Here is a 27,234-nt window from a genome sequence, read left to right on the forward strand (position 1 = left end):
AGGAATATTACGAATGCTAAAAGATATAGAACAATGCAAAGTAACAATTTTCCATAACCATAGATTTTTTAACTCTTTTTTTTAGTTAAGAGAAGCGTACTCTTAACAACTTCACATATCTTTAAACTTTTTTTATAACGAAAATAATATAAATAGTACTTGTTGTACCTTTCAGTTAAATGATAAGTAGCCCTTAGTATACTGTAACGACTAAAGTAGAACATAAGTGCCCTCACCCGCGGGCTCGAATATAAAACTTTGTAATTTATTATACGATCCAAATATTTTGAATTATTACCATGTACATATATAAATATTATAGTCTTCAGAGTAGTGAAGCATAATATGAACTATAAAACTACGGGTTTATGGCGATGGATACTAGTTTAAGACAAAATAAGTTTAAGGGGAGCTTATCTTTTAATAAAATATATCACAAGGCTATGCGCTCGAAAAATATCAAATATATACGTTTTTATATGATAACAATAAAGTAAATTAGAGCTTTAATAATGCACAAATTGAAAAAATATTTTTCACGCTTATGAAAGTTTTACCGTCGATACGTGATTGAACTGTGCAAACGCCAACTGTGCAAAAGAGATAATCTAATATGTACATAATATTCTGTTCATAAGTAAAGATGAAAGTGATGGAATGAATGCCTTGCAATTTTTCCCGAAAGCTATTATAATAGAATACATACACGTTAAAGAGTCTCTAGAATCTAAATGGCTCTTAATGTTTCTAATGTTATATTAATAAGAATACAGATGATCCAACTGTGCGTTAAATAACGTTTAATAATAACTAAATTTGGATCGGTGAGTGTATACAAATGTTTGTTTCTCAGTACTGTAAAAACTAAATGAAATGCATTGATTGACATATTGATGGGGGACCATAAAAACTTCTATGAACCGTTATGCCCTGGCTTGTTAAGTCCTTTTTTAGTTCAACTCAGCCTTCTTTCTGCTGCAAAGCAGATATATTTTTTGTGATGTGATTATTTATAGTTTACAGTAGTTCCTTGTAAATACTAAAAAGCAGGTGCTAGCCAATTTTTAAAGTACATTTTCTTAAAAACATGGATGTTCCGAATGAGTATATTCGGGGAATTCCGGATTTTTGGTAATTGGAAAATTGTGAATGGTATTGTGAGTATCGTATTTACATTACAGTACATTCAAAACGACTACTTACATTAGGAGAACTTTTATAAATACTTATATAAAAAAATTTATATATATACGAGATAACAAACTCCTGCTACAGGGTAACTACGCCATTTGTTACGAACACCCATTGCACTCCCTAGACCCTATGTAATTGAAACCACAGGATGTTACCCATAATGCCTATTGAAGAGCTTTCTTAATGTGGCCAAGTTAATATTTGAGCTATATAGTGCAATAATAAGTATTAAATTTAAACGATAAACATCGATCGCTATAATTGAAACATCGCTTAATATAGGAGTGTTTTAAATATTGTGTATATTAAAAAATATTGCAACTAATTGCAAATATTCGGAATATATTATTTGTTCATTAAATTTGTGAAATAATTTGAAAGCAAACAGACGAATTACTTACCATTTGTCACAAGCAATTTTTCAAGTAAAAGACATAATTGGTGTTGAAACATTTAAATGCAGTGTTAGTCACTGTTTGCTTTCTCGATAAGAAGTCTTAAATGGATCCAAATAATTCACAAACAGAGCTGGGCTGCTGGCAAATCCATTACAATTTATTATGCTCTTAATAGGGTGTGTTCGAAGCTTGTACAAGGGCTTTCATGGACACTTTAAAATATCTCAAAGAACTTATTTTTATTCACTACATTTTGCTTTAGTGATTAATTAATTATTATTAATAAGTATTGCGTTCCATATATCATTATTGATATTGCTAAATTACAGTACAATTTATGGTCGTCAATCGATTATACATTTTACAACCACACGACGATAATAATATGTACTAACGTTTTATCAATATCACTTCGCAAAAAGAATTCGTGCGTAATTTTACATATTTCATGTTCCTTTAATGTTTTATGAGCTTATTCAATAGCTTTTAAACTTATTGATATTGTGCATGCTTATCCTATTTTTACGACGTCCATACGTGGTGCGTTTCCTTAAAAAGAACTCATTAATGGATCATTCATTTGCGAATGTTTTATCAACTGCTCCAGATAAATCTTAAATGTCAATACATTTGGTACTGGCGCCGTAGTTGGCAGTAAAGTACACGTGTTTGGCATCACTCACACTGCATACTAATAAACATTCACTGTTTCTTAACATTCATGCCTTTGATATTACTAACAAAGTTGATAATTGGCTAGGTTGTAACTCGGTGCTCAAATTAGTTGGAGAAATTTACACTGGAATTTAAATGCGACTGACGAAGGATTAAGAGATTGTATAAACGAAAGAAATTTCAGATAGCTTGAATAATCGATTTAGATACACTCATACACTTGACTTTTCGAATTTTATTTTTTATTTTACACTCATTAATAATTACTTACTGCTGGAATAAGAAATAATTTTAATAACTACGTTAAATATTTAATTCAGTTATTTGGTTTCTTTTAGGCGTACATATTAAAATATAATTTATTCAAGGTATACCCACTGGTAACATTGTACTCCCTCATAAACAAGTCTCTTAATCCATTTTAGATGAACCGTAGATTGTATTAAAATGAATTGCTTCATATAATATTTCCTACCTCTATATATGTAATATGACAAATGAAGATGCTGCCTGAAACATGAATTAAAGAGAAATGTGGAAACTTAATGCCATCAAGCTAAACGAGACTTTTTGTTGTAAGCTTAACTTCTGAGTTCTGACGGTATGAGTTCCACAGATTTTCCTAAAGAGTGTTTAAACTTATACGTTACACAGTTACAAGCATTTTAAATGTGTTAAAGTTTGCTTTTTTCTACTGTCAAGTGATCACAGATAGAGTTTGTTTAGGTCTTTAAAAAATAAGCTTTCGTATGGATATCTCTACAATAGCTAGTGCATATTGTAGATACGTTTAATCGAGTGGAATAGCAAAACTTAACTATACAATTATTCAACTTTATAGAACAAAATAAATCGCTACGTGTTATATCGCGTTATTAATAGCGAACATTTTAATGAAGTACAATTCCGAGGCATTCCATCGTCATAACAGCTTGCTTTACTCGTTCATTCAATCAGTGATCAAAGCAATGAGTAGATCGATTAATTCCCATAACGTCAATAAACAAGACGTTCACCCATTGGATTGATTTGCCGAATATTGTCGTCACCCATTAATCATTCTGTCGCTAATCATAACGACCCGTGATTTATCACAGTTATCAATTTGTTATGCTAGTGCTAGTATAAAATCATAGACAATGTTCTCAGGACAGCGCTGTCACTCATAATCTGTGGTTCTACGATAAAACTTTGTTAGTCGTTGAGTTTATATTCGCCATTCAAATTTAAGCAAACCTAGGTTGAAAATATTATAAAAATGATAGACCGGGAGATACTGACACAAAATTTCGAGTCATTTGTAACAAGGATGGCGGTTCTACAGGGGTCTTAGTACGCAATGACAAAAAGAAAAATGATGGTGTGAACGCTGGTACCGGTGGCTTAGTCGCGTGGGCGTTTGTCGAACTCGTCGGAAAAATAGCGAAAGTCAAACGATTTGTAACACAAAAATTTTAGAATTTACCGATAGCCCATAAAAAAGTAGTAGGCGGTAGTGTCATGCCATACTTTTCCGGTGTGACTTACAGCCCGCCATACCGATGCGAATGTGTTGATTTAAATAAAACAATCATTCAACCATTTGTACCAGGCTAACTTTTGCACAGGTAACTATCGTCGTGCAGCCATTTACGAAAATCGCCATGCCATACTTTTCGGACGATTCCAAATGGTCGCCATACCGCCGAAAATCTGCAAAAAATTTTTATTTCGCCAAACTTTTTGTACCAGTATTGCATTTGGATTTTTGGAGAGTATTTGATAAAATGTGACCATTATTATATTTGCCATACTTCTAGTAGGGGGAAAAAGTGCTGTCATACTTGAAAACTTAATTTATTATTAATTTATATAAGTGAAGATTTCCAACACATAGATCTTTGAAATTTTGTATTTATATTTGTTGATCCTCAAACTTACAGGAAAAATAAGTGCCATACTGTTACAAATCGTTTGACTTTCGCTATTTTCCGACGAGTTCGACTAACGCCCACGCGACTAAGCCGCCGGTACCAGCGTTCACGCCATCGTTTTTCTTTTTGTCATTGCGTACTAAGACCCCTGTAGAACCGCCATCCTGTTACAAATGACTCGAAATTTTGTGTCAGTATCTCCCGGTCTATGAGCATTAATTGTTGCAATTATAATATGTAACTCTACATTTAGACTAGAGTAGATAATTTTTGAAACAAAAAAAAATCGCAGTCGGATGAAACCCATTAGAAAAGGAGGGGAATATGATGAAAATTAAAGGAAAAATAAATTACGGTCAATCCGAGTTCGGGAAAAGGGAGGGGGGAGCTTTTAAGAGAAAAAAATGGTTTCTCTTGATTTCCGACAAAACTACAAGTCCTACGGAAAAAAGTTCAATGGCAAAGTTGTAGATAATAAAAAGATCTACAACTTTTGTATTGACAATTTTTTCACATAACCTCAAAATTTAGGTGAAAAATTCAAAAAACCAAGTTTTTGGTTTTTTATTTTTTTCTACTTCAAAATTTATTTTTTTTTCTACGAAATTTGGTGAAAACTTGCTTTATTATGTCCCAAATACACTGTAATTTATTTGACTGGAAATATTTATTTTTTCGCCTTATTTTGAATTAATACCAAAAAAACAACCTAATTTTCAATCGAAAAGTCACCCGTCAAAATATCAGCTTTTTTCAAAAACTTGGGGAGCCTTTTATTCATTGAAATCTCTTCTTTCATATGGTGTAAAAAAAATAAACATTACTATAGTAAATGTTCTCAGAAAATGCATACAAACAGTGTGAAAATGAGCTTTTACTAAATCAGGCACACTTCTCAAACTACCTGAAATGTTTTTATCGACATCATTTTGCTTTTGAATATGCTGTAAAATATTATACTTAGAACAGATAATTTTTTTTCTTTTGAAATATTACCGAAAAGCCGATACAAGAGAAGATATAGAGTTCGAGAAGTGTGCCTGATTTAGTAAAAGCTAATTATGACACTGTTTGTAAGCATTTTCTGAGAACATTTACTATGGTAAGGTTTATTTTTTTTACACCATATAAAAGTAGAGATTTTGATGAATAAAAGGCTCCCAAAGTTTTTGAAAAAAGCTGATATTTTGACGGGTGACTTTTCGATTGAAAATTAGGTTGTTTTTTTGGTATTAATTCAAAATAAGGCGAAAAAATAAATATTTTCAATCAAATAAATTACAGTGTATTTGGGACATAATAAAGCAAGTTTCTACCAAATGTCGTAGAAAAAAAAAATTTTTGAAGTAGTTAAAAATAAAAAACCAAAAACTTGGTTTTTTGAATTGTTCACCTAAATTTTGAGGTTATGTGAAAAAATTGTCAATACAAAAGTTGTAGATTTTTTTATTACCTACAACTTTGCCATTGAACTTTTTTCCGTAGGACTTGTAGTTTTGTCGGAAATCGAGAGAAACCATTTTTTTCTCTTAAAAGCTCCCCCCTCCCACTTCCCGAACTCGGATTGACCGTAATTTATTTTTCCTTTAATTTTCATCATATTCCCCTCCTTTTCTAATGGGTTTCATCCGACTGCGATTTTTTTGCACTTTTTATTATTTTTAAAGGGATCTACCCCAGTGTAATTGGCGTGACATAGAACATGTGATTGCTCTGTTAAAATATTTATTTATCCATTTAGATGTTATCTGTAACTTCCTCGTAGCAAATAGCTGTTGCGGCTTTACGCTCTCGATTGATTTACTATCTTTTAGCTATAACTGGTGGGAAAACTAATCACTAACTGGATTGGCAAAGATAAAATAGTAGTTAACAGATAGTTGAAACTGGTAAAACGTGAAGTGCTTTATTATATCAATTGCGGCATCGCTTACATTTCTTTTAAACACAGTTTTAATCAGTTGCCAAGTTGGGTAAAGGACTTCCAATAACTTGAATATAATATTGGGTTAAAAATAAAGCTAATAATAAACGGACAGCACAATTTCTTTCAATAAATACGAGTTTCCTTTTAATGCAAAGAATATTGCTTTGGCTTTGATCGGGCGATGCGAAAAATATATAACCGACATCATTCTGTAGTTTTATAAAGAACCTTGCTTGAGAGGTTACCTTAGGTAAATACATTTACATCCGTATACAATGTGTCTCAATAATTATACTCTTCTTATAATATATTAAGACACAAAAAACTAAGCATTAATAGCCAGTACAAAGTATTAAGATTATTTATAGTATGCTCAATTGTTAAAAATGTCTCTCATAAATACACGATACAGAGTGAAGACAATACAATAAAATGAAATTGGATTATTTCATGTATGAAACCTAATGAGCTCCGAGGCCAAATTGAATACGGGGAATAACAATAAAATATTCCCTTCGCATGATATTCATCAGCCACTATTGCGGTGTTTGTTTCGTCCAAACATAAATAACTGATCAATTTTCTTTTTGCTACGAATAATGGAACTCAATTGTCTGTTTCATTTTAATTGAATTAGTTACTAGTTGGTTGACCTTTATGAGAAAATTACTAAGATTATTTTATATCAAATAAAAATCAATTAAATGAGCAAGTTCATGCCTTTTCTTTTTCTTAGTTAAATTTTTTTTAACATAGATTGCCAAATACATAAATCATCGTTGTAAAATTTATCTCTCTCCAATGTTTTTGTTAATATATAACTTTTTGGGAACTAATAAAGGACCCTTTAAAATGGCATTTGGCAGGAAAAATAGAGTCATCCGTGTTATAACAACAATAATTGTAAAACATTGCAATGATAACACATTCGTTGTTATAAATGTTATCACACAATATGGAGTACGTGTTGAACTGTTCGCATATGAACTTTCAACGACCCACATTTATGTAACAGGTTTCACGATTTTATGCGATGTTTCATTCACTAAGGCTATTTCTCTGTGTGGGTGTATAGTAACTACTCATGGTTCAGTTAAGCAAGGATCAAATAATGTATAGGTTATAGCTTGCTCCGTTTATCTAGTTGTTGACTGCGACGTCGGCCGCCCATTATAGTCTATTTATATCTAAATTTTTATTGTATCTTGGGGTCTTTCTCACAATTTGTTTACATGACACTCAAACGTTGCACTTTATTCCATGTGTGTCAATTATAGTTCATGTCCAAAGCCACCATAGCTCAAGAAAATAACATGTAGAGTCCCGTGTACCATTCTGGATAGATGCATTTAATAGATTTTAGATATCCTTATCTTGCACTTTGCATAAGCAATATATTCTTTAATCTTTTCTTGTCATTGCGATCATCTCACCTACGCTCTCCTCAACATCCTGATTGTAAATTGTAACGTGTGCTAACTATGTCAAGACCACTTTTGTTGAGATGCTACTAATCATTGTTATGAGGTATAATGTGAATTTTGCACGATAAATACTACAAATGAAAATTAAGACTTCTATATCCATACTAATATTATAAATGCGAAAGTAACTCTGTCTGTCTGTCTGTTACTCTATCACGCCTAAACTACTGAACCAATTTTCATGAAATTTGGTATGGAGATATTTTGATACCCGAGAAAGGACATATGCTACTTTTTATCCCGGGAAAATGATGCAATCCCGGAAATTCCACGGGAACGGGAACTATGCGGGTTTTTCTTTGATTGCGCGGGCGAAGCCGCTGGCGGAAACCTAGTTATCTATAATTAATAAATGTAATTTATAGCAAACATTTTAATAGCTAAAAAGTGGGTGTAAGTTAATAATGAAAATATTCAAGCGTGAAATAAAATGAACAAGATATTATCGAAAATAACGTTTAAGCCAGGGAACCATGAAAGATATAAAGTGGCTACCGTAAGAGCAGGATTTGATAATCCTAGCAACATATATAAAATGTTTATTTTTATTATATCACTCTCTATTATCGAATATTCATTAATTTATTTTAAACATGTATTCATTGATTTTTTTTATATTCAGTGTAATGAAACTCTACATTGATTGTTCTGATTAACAACTTTTCTGTTTTTCTGAAAAGAGATAACAATTATCCATATAGGTAGATATAAATATCTATATATAATGCAATATTGATTATCAATCTAGAACACAATATTTATCTCAAGTTTTATGCTAACCGTGCTTGATAATGACAGCTTTGCAGTCATAATATATTTCATTTTTCTCGGAGAAAGAAATAACGAGGTTTAAATATAAATTGGCTTCCATAAATTGTACTAAGCGTATTGAATATTGAAAAATTCAATTGCATTTGCGTGATAAATTTTACGGGACATTGAAAATTTTCTTGGAAAAAAAATGTTATTTCCATTAATGTTTTAATACAAATAAGCAAAACGTGCTTAGTTTAATAAGTACCTTTTGTTATTAATGACATATGAATAGGTCTAGACGTTCCTTAATCTCTGTGTTCCAGGGGGGAGTTCGGAAAATGATCTGAAGTGTTTGGATAACAACAACAGGACATCGTAATAGCTTATTTTACGCATCACTGGCTGCCAGCCAACGCTGCGAATCTGAACCCCACTGATTAGCTACATTTACTGCCTTTCCTCACTGTCAAGAGCACAAAACACTTCATTTAATAAATACGATGCCAAATAAAATTTGTTTGTGCATCAAAAACATTCGTACTGACAGCGTACAAGCGTAACCGAGATAAGGAAGATTTATTACGACCTGTTTGAGACAACGCTGAAATAAACTTCTTTATTCAATCATTTCCTGGATGTTTTAGAAGAATTTTTACAATACCTTTGTTGACATCATAATTGTTTATTTTTCATGATAATGTTGTAAGTAAAGTGTAAGTATCGAAAGCAGACATAATAATATGTCTCATTGTAGCAAATAAGTATTAGGTATGTGTACGTATTTTATAAAAAAAAATCTATTCAATAAATTTTGATGACTAAACTTCATCTTTGTTGTTTACAATAGACTATGGATCACTATTGAGTGATCCCTTGAACTTATTGACGTTCATACATATTAACTCAACGTATCTTCTTACAATCGTTTCATTTTATGCATGAGAAAAAACCTTGTTATCATATTAGCATACACACAGTATCTGTTCTCTATATATGTATATATGTATCTGTTACAAAATCGATCGTTCACAAGAATGTGGCTTCTAAACATAAATAAGGGATTACATTATCACATCAAACGGGAATCACATGAATTCATTCATACACACTAATTGCATTCAGTAATATAAAACAGCCGATCAGCTGGTTCAAAGGGTCAGTGCAGGTGTCATTGACCCCATCAATCGATGGCGCTTCCCGTTCTGTATTGAATAACATTGACAGGCACATTATAATGCTAATGATGCGTTAATACTTGGATACCCATAGAATGATGGTTTAGTTCTCAAACTGTAAACAAACATTTAGCGTAGAGCAGAAATGTGTTAGTGTAATAGAATTAAATGCAGTCTGGTAGGCATATCAATCAACACAAGTTAGCGTACGCTTGGAATAATCATAACGACAAACGGATCTGTATTAAGATAAAAAAAAAAACTTTTGTTGATTTTAATTCTTCCTACTTATCTTTGATGCAGATAAAATTCCACTGAATATAATTATTGGTATGAACTAACAATAATTATTCAATCCACTATACGTTTGATAGAAGAAATAGGGCTTTCTTGACCTTGCGTTAACATGCTATCCACATATTCTTTAAAAATTCACTGTATGAACTATTTCATTTAAATATGGATATGAAATTTTGCCGTGGTCGGTCTGGTCGATATCCTGATTTATAAGGACGAGGGCGCCGCCGACACTTGAAGCTCATGGGACGAATAACTATTAATACGGGGGCTCCACAGACATTCTAATGCTTTTATCGATATAACTATACCCAATATTATCATATAGGTATGTATCCTTTAAAGTGGAACAAAGAAACAATTAGTAATTTTTCAAGACGTATGCGCCTTATCTTAATGAAGATGGCAGATGTTTGTTTGATAAGAATGATAAATATTTCAATACTGCGCATCTTTTGAGCATTCAGGAAAAAAATCTGTAAGTATTGTTCGGGAGACACAATAGTAACATCATTTATGCAAATCGAAATTTTTCTTTAGAAGTCGATTTATTATTCGGGAAGCAAGAGGAATTTCTATTATTATATTTCATGCAATCTCATAAAAATTAAAAATTGTTGTTCTAAATAGTAATAATTCACATCTTTGCTTTTATACTCTAACTAGCTGCTCCGCGCGGTTTCACCCCCGTGGCTCTACCCCTGATGGTCGTAGCGTGATGATATATAGCCTATAACCTTCCTCGATAAATGGGCTATCTAACACCGAAAGAATTTTTCAAATCGGACCAGTAGTTCCCGAGATTAGCGCGTTCAAACAAACAAACAAACAAACTCTTCAGCTTTATAATATTAGTATAGATGTATTTTGATAATAGCTTGAAGTAAAATTTGCTTTAAAGTTCTAGTAAACGAATATAGAGCCATTTATTAAAAATTCAATCTTACGATGTACTTTACTTAGCCAGTTAACACTCAGTTCATGCATACTGTTGGGATTCTCTTGCGATTCGTTTGTCACAACAAAAAGGCTTGTCACAATGTGGAAACACGTATGGCTGTGCTAGTCATTTTTAATTAGTGGCGGCAAGGGAAACACATTAGAGGGGTTGTTGCCCCAAGATGAGTGACGTAGACGCCCTTAACATTAGCTATTGTGTGGGCTTATTTAGTACTAATGGTATATGTAGGAAAAACAATGGACAAACTTATTATGAAGTGGTGCGGTAGAGCTATTGTTTATGGTTTTAAATTTATTATTATAATGTAAGTAGTGTACTAATAAGTATAAATGGTATACCTAAAAATCACTGAATAAATAAAACGAAGCTGTAGAAAAGCTACATTTATGTGTAAGTATCATGATCTTGACTTCTAACTACATAGTTTAATTACATATTTATGTACATAAAATTCGAGGCCACATACATGGTTTTTTTGTAGTTCATGGCTACATCCGACAACAGATGGTTTAGACCATTAATGTTTGATCTTTACCCCCATTCGCCACACAGCTGATCCAGGACTAACATCACACTAAATTTAGTTAATAATTTGTAAGCCATGCTCCCTCGCACAGAAAGTGGATGCTATTTCAAGATCTTAGGCCCGTGCTGTAGTCAAATAACTATAATTAGACTTATGGGCACGAAGCAGTAAGATAATAACAGTTGTTTATTATATTTAGGCTGGTGAGTTGATTGATTATGTTTTATATACATATGTTTTAACTTGCGAGAATCGAGCGCGAATTAGGTCGCTTAGCATCTTCACAAAATATTTGTTTAACAGTGATACCATCGGTATGATCTTACTTAATGCTCTCTTTATGTAAATGTATCTATATCTTATACATAAACTTGCACTTAGATTAAAAACCTTAACGCATAACGGCGCATTTATACTACTTTTTGCGTTTATAAATTAATCTCTTGCTAACTATATTTCAATCTTATATTTTTATTTTATCGACAAAATCTTTAATTCAGATAAAAACAGAATTTAATTGGAATCTCAATATTATTTTGGAAGAATTATAAGAAATGTAAATGATTGTTCAAGATAAGTCCCGAGACATTTACGGCAATCTTCCGTCTTCCGTTAACTGGGCGGAACGATGACGCACCTAAATCTTTTGATCCAGCAACGACCCACTTTCATAGTTTTTAATTATATTAAATTATGTATATTAAAGTATATGACACGTGTTTATATTGGATTATAGTATGAGCTAAGCTAAAACAACGTTACAATATGATGGTTTGCATTATGTAATAATTCTCAACCGATTGAAGGTTAAGAACATAATCCCTATTTTCAAATATTTTTACTGATACAAACTGTTTTTCGAGTAAGTTTCTATTGTTTTGTTTTTTCGCATTAATAAAAATTGTTTTGATGTTTATAAACAAAGGCCATATTTTTAAATAATCTTAGATCCGACTGTACTTGGACGTAAAGCTCTTTTTAATAGGGACTTCTGAAAAGTTAAGTAAATGTTTACCTTATGTAATTTTATTACTCATAAACCTTAAAACGAGATGTTGAAATAATCTTGACATTAAGCATGGCCAATGAAAGAATGCAGTGTACTTATAAGGCTACAAAAGTGCTTTCAAGCAGAGGAACCTCAATGCACAACTTATTATACCTACCACAGACTATGATCATCTATATTTGTGCTGCTTTTGAAATATTCTGTTAAATATATGAGCCCTGTCTCTACAGCCTACATGTACATAAACTCTCTAAAATTCATTCAAACTTAAATACCTACTGAAAACTTAACCAAAAAAACTACACACTTCGCCTCAATAGATTATACCCGGTAAACTTTGTTGAATTATTTTATATACCTAGATTTTTTATTATTGACTGCACGAAAGATATATTTCAATGTAAAAATGCAATATTTCTAGCGAAGCCTAACGAACGCGTGCAGACATAGTAATGACCATGGCTTTATTTGGTAACATGCAAGAAAAACAAGTATTCCAAAGCAACATAAAGAACATATTGTCGGTTTTAGGTATATAAAATTATTTGAAAGCTCTGTCATGTTTAAAAGCATAGCAAATAAAGAATGTCCTAATAATATAATTTTAGAATTTAAATACCGCATATTTGCGTGACTCTATCTCTTTAGAAACAAATTTAGTAAACATTTATATGTTAGATACTATTTAAGATAAAATTAATCGGTCGTTACAGTTAGTGTGAGAAGGTGGTCTACAAGTAATAATTAAACTATGTTTTTTTTTTTTAATTTTTAAGACGTATCGGCAGGTGTCACGCGACTTCGTAATTTGTTCTCACTTTTATTAGCCCTAATAAAAGTGCTTGAACTTTTAAATTACTTTATTCAGCCATAAATGCGTCATAAATGCACGACTTGTTTTATGTATTTTTAAGCCAAAATTGTTGCGAATAGTCGTTAAATGAAATAAGTCTAACTACGACTTTAAGCCATTTGTTCGCAATTTTAATGACTCTACTCAAGTTATTTAAAGATAATCTAAAGAGTTTTACCTTTATGATATTGCATTTGATTTAAATCAGAAGTCGCTTATGTTCTTTTTAAAAACAAAGACAGTAAAATAGGCATTACGATGAATTATCGAGACAAAAATCTTCGGTAATTTTAACTACTTCCTAAATCAGTAACAACGGCACTGCATTTCTTAGAATGCACGAGTTACTCATAAAAGCATTTTTAGCTTAGCATATTCTTCATCTTCAAATCTATTGTTTGTGTTATAAAGAAATTTATTAGACAGGATATTTGCCTGAGTCACCGGAACGTCGTTCCGAATTCCGTCCGGCCCGCACGTGCCCTCACTAAACGTGATATGAATATAAAATATTATTAATTATACATACAATAATTTGTTACGAATTGAACTAAATTATTTTATTGTGTTTTACTTTGTATTATCATTACGAATTCAAGTCTCGATTTCGATCCAGACAACAATTTTGGCGCAGCTTTTTAGTGTATTTTTACACTTTCGCTTCTTATTGGCGACACAATGGGCTCGGCCAATTATGTCATTAGTGACATAATAATGTTTTTAATTTAATATGTTGAATAAGAAATTTAATTATTTAATTTAAAATGTAGAAATAACTTTTCCATAAACTGTTTAATAATATTAAGTATGTACCTACTTAAGGGTGCTATAACAGATTTTTAACAAAAACCGCTATTTTACGGTACAATTTTAACTCAAAGCACTTACACGTGAGAACAAAGTAATATCTTAATTTAAAGATAATATATTCAGTTCTACGATCATCTAATAAAAATTGTACGACGTCATACAAAATTGTCGCTGAAATACGATTTTCCCAGCACAATGATGGCATAAAATGCAAAAAAATGGGGTCTAAACCGGTACACTTTTAAGAAAATTAAAAGCCTAATCTATCTTCTTACCTATAAATTATTGAGGGATATATAGTCCTTTATAGATTGTGATAATTTTTTTGTATCTAAATCAAAATTTTATTTCAATTATAAGCTAAATTAAAAATACTTGTCGATTTCTTCATACATTTTGCTCTCGCGGGTCGTCAGACCGCGCTCAGAAGCGCTCTTGGAAGGACGGGTGTATCGCTCCTCGTCCCAAAAATAAAAACGAATTAGAAAAAGATTATTGTGCGTATACTGTCGTTTTCGTGATTTGAAATATTTGATACTTTATAAGAGTAAACTGTATAAGTTTCATATTCCAATTATTTGTAATTTAAAATTATGTTTTGAAAATTATGTTGACTGAGATCCTCTTTTTTTATGGGTTGTTGAACGGATTGGTGGGGTAAAGCAATTTGACAAAACTTAAATCCAAAATGGCGCCGACGAAAATTTGCCATCTTATCGTCATGGGTGTCATTTTCATGGTTTTTGGGGTAGCTATTAACCAATATGAGGTCAAAAATGAAATCCAAGATGGCGCCGACGAAAATTTTACATCTTTCCGTGATGGGTGTCATTTTCATGGTTTTTGGGGTGGATATTAACCAATATGAGGTCAAAACTAAAATCCAAGATGGCGCCGACGAAAATTTTACATCTTTCCGTGATGGGTGTCATTTTCATGGTTTTTGGGGTGGATATTACGCAATATGAGGTCAGAACTAAAATCCAAGATGGCGCCGGTGAATATTTGACATCTTTTCGTCATGGGTGTCATTTATAAGTTTTTTGAGACAGCTACTAACAAATACCCAATGTTACCATCGATAATTTGATATATTTTTTTTACAACCGTTTACATATTTTTCGAGCAGAAATAGTCTTAAGAGCAAGAATAGCCTTTTGAAGTGAAACTTCTTTAGACGCGTTGAGAGTAAAATTTCAAGGTCGCGTCATTATAATACCGTCACGTTATGGAGTAAGGCGGCGATTTTGGTATCTATGAATCTCGCCAAAGAAGTTTCACTTCTGACACGTTATCTCGGCACACACACTCTTTATTATTTTATTCTCTTCGAAAATATGCAAGGACATTTAGTTAAATTCTACAATACCTGTTTACTACCAGAACTTGTGGACCCTCGATACTCGAGATCAATGGATTTAAGGGACCATAACTCACATAAATGCAATAGACCGTTGACTGACAAAAATTAAGCAAAAGTTCAATAGCAGTACAACTGTTGGTGTATTTTTGCATAATTTCTTATATAAAAATGATAGATTTTTATGATTTAATTTTTATTTTACTTACTTTCATCTAAAATACTGAACCCACCCCATATTCTCATAGCTCACTGTGGAGCCAAGATTTATTGTAATTATTAATAATATCGGAAATTACATAATTAGAAAATGTTTTGTTTGTTTTATTGTACCTACTTACTAATACAAACTGAAAATTATTTTTTTAAAATAGATACTTCAGCTTCATAATATAAGTATTAGCATAGAATAAATATAAATTTGTAAATGTAAAATGACAGGACCTCATTACTAAGATTTCGTGTTTTTATCTGTCACCAGGTATCTCATGAAACGTGATAGGTAAACAGTTAAAATTTTGAGAGATGAGGTTATTTCCTTTACCGCTACCAATAGCAAAAAATAAAAATATCGAGGTTAAGCATCGGTTGGCGCGGTCTTAAATTGGATGGATGATCAATTTTTTTGCAATATCTCTTAGTTTTTTTGTACGGAAAAAGAAACAGCATGCTTAAATAGAATAACAAAAACGTTAACATCTTTGTTATTTTATTTTAGTTTACTTCTTTATTATTAAGAAAATTACACCTATGACGAAAAGATGTCAAATTTTCGTCGGCGCCATCTTGGATTTTGGTTTTAACCTCATATTCGTTAATAGCTACCCCAAAAACCATGAAAATGACACCCATCACGAAAAAAGTCAAATTTTCGTCGGCGCCATCTTGGATTTTGGTTTTAACCTCATATTCGTTAATAGCTACCCCAAAAACCATGAAAATGACACCCATCACGAAAAAAGTCAAATTTTCGTCGGCGCCATCTTGGATTTTAGTTTTGACCTCATATTTGTTAAGAGCTACTCCAAAACCTTGAAAATGACACCCATGACGAAAAGATGTAAAATTTTCGTCGGCGCCATCTTGGATTTTAGTTTTGACCTCATATTGGTTAATAGATACCCCAAAAACCACCCACACTTGCAAATGTGTTTGCTACGTAGGAAAAGTTCAGATTTAAGAGTATCCTAGGTAATGTGTTATGTGACGAATACCTATAATTTATTTCATTCCGACTATTTTTCGGAATAACATACATTTACTAAGAATTGTATACAATGCCGGATTTAATACAGTGCCGGTAACATCATATGTATGATAATAATTCTACATTTCTTAAAAAGCTTTGATATTGTATACAATTCATAGATTATTATTCAATGAAATAATGATGTAAAATAGTCACACTTTTTTAAGTTGTTTGAATATACTAACATACTTATTAGGATCGTACCTACTAATAAAAGTAACAAAATGAATTTTTAAAGTTCCTAGTAATCTTCTGGAATCAATTTCAATAAAAATACATATTATCAAAAATTAAAAATAATATCAAGTATGAAGATGGTCTATAAAATGGAATGCGCTATGTTTACGTGAGCGTGATATTGCCGCGAACAAAGTTACGTCGTTAGATACCTAAATTTGAGTAACGCAGATTTGTGACAGCGTCCTTAAGTATAATGATGTATTGCAAAAGAACAATGGACGTGGCGTAAAAAAGATTCAATTTAGAAACTAAGAATATAAAAAAGCATGTTACTATTCACTATGCGAATCATTATAAAAACCTTGCGACAATTGTAGACGTTTTAAAGAAAACAAAAAGTAGATGGAACTAATCAACGCATACACAATATGCTTTTATGCTGAACTGTCTGTGTTATATTTAACCACCATACGGTTTCCGGTCTGAAGACGACTTGAATTGCATCGGACACTATAAATATATTAGCAGGAATTATTATGATTTACTTCCCTGTATATTTATAATAATACGATGATGAAACGCATAGTGCACTTGTCCGAAAAGCAGGAGATTCAAAAACACGTAACTAAATAGATTAAACCTATTCTTAAATATGATACTTAATACATATATGTGTTATATTCTATACTGAATACAGAAAAGATATAAACGAAATGTTAATCCAATTAAATGAGTTAATTACACAGACTTTAATATAACAAGTTAATATTTGTTCCTACATATGTAAGTATAATGAGTAAATTTCAAGGAACAACGTTCGTTATCAACGTCTGCAATCTGCACTTGACAAACAATCATTAATAACAACAAATTTTAGGTCACTGAAATTCGATGAAAAATATGAACGTCTTTTCGTGGAACTGTTTAGTTTCAACTGCACCACCACCTATGAATACTTATTAAGTATTTGTTGTAATATGGAATTAAACAGAAAGAAGATAAGAAGCATACAGAAACTCTGCAATATTTAGAATTAGTGAAATTTCAATGAAATATTTATTACCATGACGATCATTGCATTTCTGATAAAAGGTGAGCATATAATATGATGTCACAAGATAAAAAGTACAAAAAGCACTTTTACATACTAGTTATCGCGAAAATTGTGCACTGAGCGTTGAAAAACGTACTTTCGAACCCGCCGCGAACTAACTTAGCAATTGCATATTCAAAATGGTCCTGTGCGAATGATCCAATTGTGCAGTTTATTCCCTGTGGCAAACTCATGGCTACACGAACAATAACTTAAATGATTGAAACACGTCCAAAGCCACTTGTGCGTCACTCGTCTCTTAATGACTGACGCTCCAGGTACAAATTAATGCACACTCGACTCGCGCCAATTTGGAAATGCAAATTCTAGTTATTAACGTTCAGCCTGTTTAAACTTCATACTGTGTAGTGTAGGAGATGGTGAGGGCACAATTTTGTATTTTCTTTTATTTAGCTTATCGGTACGCGGTATATGAATGTATTTATAAAATTAATGCAGGTGACCTCTGAAGACATTCTTACACCGTTACACGACTCTATTTTTATTTGAAAATATCGCGAGAAATGTTTACAGATTAGATTTTATTTTTGAATGGAAATAACAATGAAAAGAATTATGTTTAACTCTCAAATAAATCTAGCCTTTAATTAACCTGACATTTAATTGCTATAAATACGAAATACGAATGTATTTTGTGTTTGTTAAATATAAAAATGACAAAAAGAATAGTGGGTTGTACGCACAGAGAGCTCTCGGATAGTTGTAATAATGATTTGAATTTGGGTCAATGACGATGACCCAGTACCTACTGTAGCACGAATAACATTTTTGCAATGTTTTATTATTTTTTGTCAACGTCATTACTGTACAAAAATTTTATTCCACGAACGAGTTAAAATGAAAAAAGATTTATTATCGAAATGGGCATACAAATAAATAAAATGGAAGGTAAAATATATTTTGTAAAAGTGAAATAAAATATATTGGCTTATTTTCAACATTATTTCTATGGCCCGGCTAGCTCAGTCGGTAGAGCATGAGACTCTTAATCTCAGGGTCGTGGGTTCGAGCCCCACGTTGGGCGAAATCAGTTTTTTATACCTACACATTTAATTTACATTTTACATGAAGAAAAATACTTTAATACAGTTTATCTTCTTATCTCTTATATATAAAAATGAATCGCAAAATGTGTTGGTAAGCGCATAACTCGAGAACGGCTGAACCGATTTCGATAATTCTTTTTTTATTATATTTCTTGAAGTACGAGGATGGTTTTTATGTAGAGAAAACGTAAATATGTACCACGGGCGAAGCCGGGGCGGACCGCTAGTTTTAAATATTTCTATTTGATGTAGTAAGATTTAAATTAATATTAAGTATTGATTGCACTATGCGACGTAATAAGTAATTACGTATATTACATTTTTATCATAACACAAACAAATCCATATATTATATTATGATTGGACCACCATTGCAGTATTTATAAACAATTTTAAGTTTTTTGAGAAATCAGGGGCCTTAGACAAAGTAACAATTAAAAAACGATAACGAAGTTAGAAAAGGAAAAATGTATGGGATTGACATTAGATAGACCACGTGATCTAACGCGGCGTATGTCAATCCCATACATTTTTGCCTTTTCTAACTTCGTTATCGTTTTTTAATTGTTACTTTGTCTAAGGCCCCTGAGCCTTTCATATATTTTTAATTCATGATTTTTTTAATTTAGAGCATGGTTTCTATTTTAATAAATGCGTGTTAGCGAATATTATGCAATAAAATTCATGTTAATTTAAAAGTGATTTTGCCTTTTCAAAAACATGATAAATGTTAATAAAAGTGAAAAAAGGGTTCGTTTCGACTTCCAACACGTGAAATGTTATATAAAAGAGCAAATTTATAAGAATATTTGTGTAAATGTCGTTAATAATTTATTAATGAACATAAATAAATGGAGTTAATAACGGATTAACTTTACCATTAATTATAATTTATAATCTACTCGTACAATGGAACAGTATGGCCATTCACACTTGTAGAGATAAGGCAACTTACGTAATATTTGTTGTAGATATGCTCTGGAGTACTGTCGACTCCATAAAATTTATTTTTTACAATTAACAAGGTTAAACTAACATCTAGATCATACCCTTTTTATATATCTCACATGACAATTATATGTATACAATTTATTGTCAAGTATTATTTATATAAATGGCCTCACATTTAATTAGAAATCATATTTATTTCAAATAATTTTTTGCACGTACAACTTTGGTTTTATCGTATTAACTCACGATATATTTTTCAATAAATAAGGTTCAAATAATAATATTATCTGAAGTCATAATCCAGTTATGTATGTAATTAAATTTCATATTGTAAATATTGTTTTCACCGAATTCGATAATAAATAACAATATGTTCTGCATTAGGATTTATCAATGAAAACCATAACCATAGTCCATATCTTTAAAGAATAAGAATTGATTCTATATAATGATTTATTCTTTAGAGGAAGGTTGAAGCAAGCACTTTCTAGTTCAATTAATGTTCCATTTAAAGAGTGTCCTTTCAATTAAAATCACTTCATTCATAATTATTATTGCTTGTTATAAATTAATTGGGTAGTGCTCAAAAGGTCAATATTAGAGCATTATTACTTTGATTATAAATGGCAGCTCTAGTACCTACGGGAATAACATTACAACTAGACATTTAATTTTCTCCTGTAAATATTGCTCAAATATATTTAATTCGGGATATGTAACTCCAAGTGTGAAGAATGTTATACGGAAGAAAAAGGCTTATTTATTATATGAATATGCTACAACGAAAAGAACCTTGCAAGGATTAGATAGAACTCCACAAACCTGAGAATTAATCAACATAAAAGAGCCCAAACAATTTGAACTCCGTATTTTGGCGGCTCGTATCATTAAACCTTTCATCCCTTGTACGCAATTGTACAATTGATACTAAAAGCTACTCTATTCCTTTTTATTTTTAGTATGTATTCCCGACCAAAAAATATGTACATACATGTATAAAACAAACATATGTAATAGGAACAAACCTACGTGCTGGATTTAGAACGCTTTGTTCGCATTTATCAAAACAATTGAGCAGTGAACAAAAGACTAGAAAACATACAAAATATGCAGCTGCTGGTCATTATTGCACTAGATTATGACAAATCGTTCTACCACGTTTCCTCAGCTATGTCGTAATGAACCAATTATTGTACCAGTAATACAGCACAGATAAACTACAAACTAACGTAGATATGCCGGTGTCTATTCAAGTTGAGTTTATAACATAAATGATGCTATTGTTGCGAAGAAATTGTTTGGAAAAAAAAGAAGAAAAGGTTGAGTGCCAAACGAAACTCCATTATTCCACTACAAAGAAACTAAAGCAAACAAATCATTGACCGTAGTTTAAGGAACGGCGCGAAGTAAACGCGGATAATTTATTTAAATTAAATTTTCTTTAAACAACGTTGTCTACATCTGAAAGGCAATTCTAAACATGTTAAAGTATATTCGACAGAAGGGTTCCAGAATCCAGACACGTATTTTAGAATTCCAATTCCGATTCCAATGAAAGTGAAATCTTGAAAGAGAGCAATACTTGAACAACACCTACGCTGCAAATAAATTCCAGTTTCGAGCGTAAATATAGAATGATTGCACACCTGTAATACTTGGTCGTGCTTTATATAAAAAGTAAAATGTATTTCGAAGACCCGGTGATTCACGGTTACTACAATTCAATGCAATATAGAACAATTTGAGGAAGGTTTTTTTATATTCATTTTTTGATGGTTAAAGCAAATTTTATGAACCTCTGTGTATGTATTAAAATGTTGTTTCATTGTATATCGAAACGTTTTTACATCTTTGTTGTAAAAACGTTTGTGTAATTATAAACTTTATTATCAATTTAGAAGATTGAGAAGTTACCTATCTCATTAACATAATATATTGAATTTGTTTTTTCTTCATAATTGAATAGATTATTAACATTAACATAAGAAGATTCGTTTACAACCAATACTATTAACCTACTAATAAATCTTTGATAGATTGAGAATTTAATTTATTTATATATAGTCAACTAAATTTATTTATTGAAAGATTATACCAAAAAAATTTATCTACATTTCTGCAACATTGGGAGTTTGAAACATTTTATAGCAGCTTCTGCTTTAAATCCTCTTGCCCAGGTCATTGGTACGTAAAAATACAAATTACAATTTCCACAGATCCACTGGGAGGTCCCCTCAATTTAGTTAGCACGTAAAATTTTATCGACATTTACTACTCGCGGTTTAACAGCGTTTGTATAAATTACAGCAATGAACGATTGCAGTAAAACATCGCGATGGTCCAGTTATCATTCACATAACTACATAATTTTAAAACAAACTCGACCTAATTGCGTCGGCGCAGGAAGCTGCTAACCATCGCGGTCACGGCGTGTTTAAACTGTAATTAAAATTGGTTCAACTATGATTTAAATTATCTCGACCCCTCGTATCATTTATCGGACTGATACATTATACAAAATGAGATTTTAAATGCTTTTAACGTTTTAAGTTTCCGTTATAATGCGCTCAGAACTATTAGAGTTAATTAAGTTTGCGAAATTTTACCTTTTCGCGGCACGACTGTTTCTAAACCGTTTGTAAATTGTAATGTAAGGATTATTTCGAATAGATAAGATAAAACGAGATAAACATGATTAGATTTCATATTGCTTAGTTAATACCATACATATTATACGTGCCACCATTAAATAGATTTGTTTTAATGTGTGTGTGTGTTTGTTGAATGTCCTCTTATTTCTTATTTTATTTGTACCTAAATATGTATTGACTAATTCGGTACGTCACATACCTACAAATGAGAGTGAAATAATAATTATATTATTAGGTATATGTCTTTACTTTCCCTCCCCTAAAACCATAATTATATCGTTTAAAATTTGTCGGATTTTCGCAGTTTACAGTGAAATAAATGGTCGAGGATGTCTTCCCAGCGACGTATTAGACCTCCCACTCGTCACTTAGCCCATTAATCTAAGAAGCGGTCCGTCCGTCACTGCCAGTAATCTAATACGACACGCCAACTTTTTGTTCCCATTCACTTACAGTAAATAGCTCCTAAATCGCTAAAATCCGTCAATGCATGAACGACTCGTGATCGGTTGAATCTGAGAAATGTACGTGGTAAACTTGTTTAATTAAAGCTTCGAAAAGTTTATTATAAATCCTTTTATAATTTATTAGAATTTTTGTCAAATATACAAGAGAAGTATAGAGACGTATATATAATTTTTTTTCATTGTAAGTAACAACCTATGAGTTCCAACGTTATAAGACTAAAATATATTCTGTTAAAATTGTCATAAATTGTATAAAATTCTCAATATTCTCTACAATGTTGGCTAGACGTTTATAAAAGGAATATATAAGAGAATAAACTTTTAATATCAAGCTAGAGAGGTTGTAAAAAGATAAGGATTGGACCGAACAATAAGCTCTTAATATATGCCAGTTTCCGGCAGAAGCCAGACGAGACAACAATCTTTGCCGTCAGGATGTTAGGGAACTGTTTTGTATGCAACTTAAGTACATACGAATGTACGATATAACTCAGTCGTAGTAGGTGACTATATTTCGCTTTACTAGAGTTATATAAAAGCTGTTTCTTTCCTCCTGATTTTAATAATTTAGGCCAAATGAATACAAAATATATTACTTTTCAAATTATATATTACTTTTAAATAAAAGATTTTCAAACAATTATCCTGTTAAAAAACCACAACTGTCGTAGTTGAGGGCACAGATAACAACTAACTATATTTCTCTGCATAAATAAAAGGTCAATGATACATATCACTGCGCTAATTAATAAATATTAAATTCAATTAATATTTTCCCGTTACTTTATTACAATAATTCGTTTATATCTGTTTTTTAACCGTTTAATAGATAAATATACAATGTGAGTCATTGTATATTGGGGTTTTATTGGATCTACATTTTATATTATGATGTGTAAGACTTACCGTGTTCCTTTCAATGTGTGTGCTCCGTCCCGGGCGACTCCTCGCCGGCGCTGCCAGGGTTGTCGCAACTAACATTAACACGAGTCCGATCACGGCCAAGCCTCGCACGTGCACACCCATTGTCCTAAACTTTACACACTCGCGACCCCGCGCACATTTAAATTTCAAATCGGCGGCTCGCTTTGATTCACTATATACGTCCATTCGTACCCTCGTGATAATCGATCTTTTACCGTATTCGTCTTTCTCTTTATACCATCTACACACTAAAGAACATCGCTTCTCGAGCTCCTCCTTGCCTTCGTATTGAACCATATTTGGTATCCTACATCTATCTAAATCAGTCGATCCTTCGATTTCGTCGGAATGATATTTCGTCATTTTTAAATCGATACCTTATGCAAGTTAGGTTTATCAATGCGTACGTATGTAGCTTTCGAATTTTTGTGTACGTTTTGTCGTGTCCATTTCGTCCCTTAAAAAATAATTATTATCTTAGCATTTTTGTCGTCGGTGTTAAAGACCGACTGTTTTATCCGTATTGCTGTAGTACAGCACTTTATCGGCTCGTTTCCTGTTACCGTGTTCCAGATTAATTTCTCTGTGGACGGGATGCTGCGTTATCGAGCTACGTGGGCGGCGCCCTTGTTTGTAGGCACTTATAATATTCTTGTGTGCACAAGATATCGAAGCGATACTCTGCAACAAAAAATAATATTATTTTCATTTGCCTTAAAAATAAAAAAAATTTTGTTTGCAAGTTTGCAAGTCTTTTTATAGTTTTGGTGACATATCAATGTTATTTCACATACAGTTTAACCTTTTAGTGCCCCCTTTTTGTTGATATAGTTATTAGAATCGTTTTACCTATGTTTAACTAACATTAATATAATATTATTACCCCTATAGTCGCAGCAAATTCTTTTAATCGTCTTACGCTCTATAATTTAACTGACAGGTCTAATATAACTATAGGTTTCGACACGACTATTATAATACAAGTTTAGTTATATTATTTGCTGTAAACAACAATATCGACAAACCTAAATACGAACTTTAAATATGTAAACTGTAGTGTTTACAACATTGTATGAGTGCACTGCTTAATAAATTCTTTCTTTAAAATTATGAGTGACATTAAACACATCCGTATATCAACTTATGATATTATTCGTAAAGTAATGTTATACTGATAACACTTGGAGAGCAAATTCACATAAATCTTTATGTATAATGAGGAACAATGATGTAAACGTTTTATGTTATTTATGGGTCCGTTACTTAAGAGATTCGCGATATTATTTATGTCATTATAAAACAATTTAATCGAAACACCAAACATGATTCTTCCACGACTAACATTTACAAGTAAATTTTATATTTTACACCTTTTTTTCTTAGTCTCTATATGTATCTGACGAAAACTCTATATAGTATAGTCGATAGAACTTAACCAAATTTTTGGCTACTTTTATAATGAAAAAGTTCTTTAAATAATTTTAATTGAATCGCTAAAATATTACAAACGATAAAAAATCCATTCATTCTATAAACCAAGATTACTTTCATCGTTTTTTTTAATACTGCGAGGGATAAAATTAACAACGGGGAACCAACTTTATTCAGCAAGGGGAAGACAATTGGCTATAGATTATTTATATAGACATTAAATATGTACTTTAACTAGGTATATAATATTTAATAACTGCTTTAGGTGATAAACTGATTACGATCGTCGTGCTCGTGCTACAATAAATAAATAAATAAATAAAAGAGAATGCGATAGAGATAAAAATATCAAAACAATAATTAAACAAACTTTAACTCAACTAGCTGTATTGCCATATAAACAAAGCCTATTTTGGGTTTGTTTTAAAAACACGAACGGTAAGCTTTAAAAATAAATTGCAAAAGAAAAAAGGAATACGCATCCCATATCAAAAAAATATTTTAAACCATTTTGCAATAACACCGAAGGTTTATTCGTTAAACAGCTTATACGATAAATAGAACAAAACGTGTAGACTAACAAATAAAAACACTAGAATTGTTTACATTTGCTATTCTCAGTCTCGTATGAGTAACGATTTCAAATAAATCGAAACAGTCGCGAAGAAGGCTCTCACTTGGCACAAGTTAAAAGCAAACTTGGACTAAGTGCGACTATTTATAAACAGAACTGATTTAATTACACCATCCACAAGACCGGGAGTAATCTACGAATAAATCATATTAAAGATAATAAGTAAATAAATTATGCTTTATTTGTATTCAAATGTAACGATTTGATAAAGTTACTATTTATTGATATTTGTGAATATCAAGTGTCATCAATTTAAGACTTACTTTATGTAAATAATACAATATAATATAACGTGAAGTAATTCATTGTAGTACACTTCCGGCCCGGCTGTTTTACGTGACTATTGATAAACATTGTATGTTAATGCATATTATAAAAAATATATGAAGGCAGTCTACGAAAGCTTTTAAATATACTATCAAAAACTCTACTTACATTTTCTCAATTCGCTCTACAAAATTGAAGCAAAGAAAACCACGAAAACAAAACAACGCACCCTGTGCTTTGCGAGCTTCCTTTCCCTTTCATCCCACACAAAGGAAAGAGACAACACATACGACCAACACTGAAAGCACTGCTCTATAAAACTTTTCAGATTACACTACGAATAAAACAATCGTCGAAAATTAAGACTAGTTTTAGTTAAACAATAATGTAAAGAAGATCCGCGTACATACACTGCAATATTCAGTCAAAACACCGGCACCGTGTTCAGTCATAAATATGTTTCGTAAATAAGTGTCCATGAGCGTTACGCTCTGTACGCGGTCGACGCGGCTACACGCGACTCTATACTAAATTCAACTTCGGGGCTTCGGGACTCGGGTGAACGGTACGGGCTACAGTGAACTTTAGTGCATGCGCTTTTACGTGTGCGTCACATACGCGCCTCGCGACGTGCGTGTGTGAGTGGCGCTTTGTGGGTTATTATTGTAGACGCACAATAAAGTGCGTACAAGAAGCAATTTTGTTTGATTAAAATTTCTTTCAGTTTAGGCCTTTGTTTAGGGCCCGCTGGTTCTGTATGGTCTTTGTATGTTCTAATTTTATTTATGGGCAAGATATTAGTCGACTGTTCTCGTGAACAATTAGCGTACCACAAAATTGAGAAAGGCTTTAATTAGGCTAAAGGTAAATCGCATTGATCAAGTTTCTATCCATTTCGAGTTTTAATTATTGCTCTACAATTGCATTTTGAACTTACATTAATGAAGATAAATTAACACTTCCGCATCCCTTAAAAATTATA

At 31.8% G+C, this 27,234-nt stretch overlaps 1 protein-coding gene and 1 non-coding gene across 4 annotated transcripts in view; one reads left to right on the plus strand and one right to left on the minus strand.

The window, feature by feature from the left end:
• The window catches only part of LOC149903492 (matrix metalloproteinase-2-like), a 120,498-nt gene extending 93,703 nt beyond the window's left edge, over positions 1 to 26,795 (minus strand). Inside the window, exons 1-2 of one of the 3 annotated variants that reach the window (XM_090108829.1) lie at positions 26,482 to 26,795; positions 23,903 to 24,601 (exon numbers count right to left, since the gene is read on the minus strand). In XM_090108829.1, the coding sequence (XP_089964955.1) occupies positions 23,903 to 24,283 (381 nt within the window). In that variant the 5' untranslated portion in view covers positions 24,284 to 24,601; positions 26,482 to 26,795. Of the gene's footprint in view, positions 1 to 23,902; positions 24,602 to 26,420 lie in introns of all 3 variants that reach the window. The other 2 variants (XM_090108828.1, XM_090108830.1) reach the window with 2 other exon arrangements.
• TRNAK-CUU (transfer RNA lysine (anticodon CUU)) lies at positions 18,833 to 18,905 on the plus strand. Its single transcript has one exon. It is a non-coding gene; the product is annotated as a tRNA-Lys (tRNA).
• Positions 26,796 to 27,234: the final 439 nt, after the last annotated feature.

Source organism: Colias eurytheme, chromosome 13 (assembly GCF_061535395.1).
Source record: "Colias eurytheme isolate Ceu_HAF_F1 chromosome 13, ilColEury1 Martin Lab GWU primary, whole genome shotgun sequence".
NCBI lineage: Eukaryota > Metazoa > Arthropoda > Insecta > Lepidoptera > Pieridae > Colias > Colias eurytheme.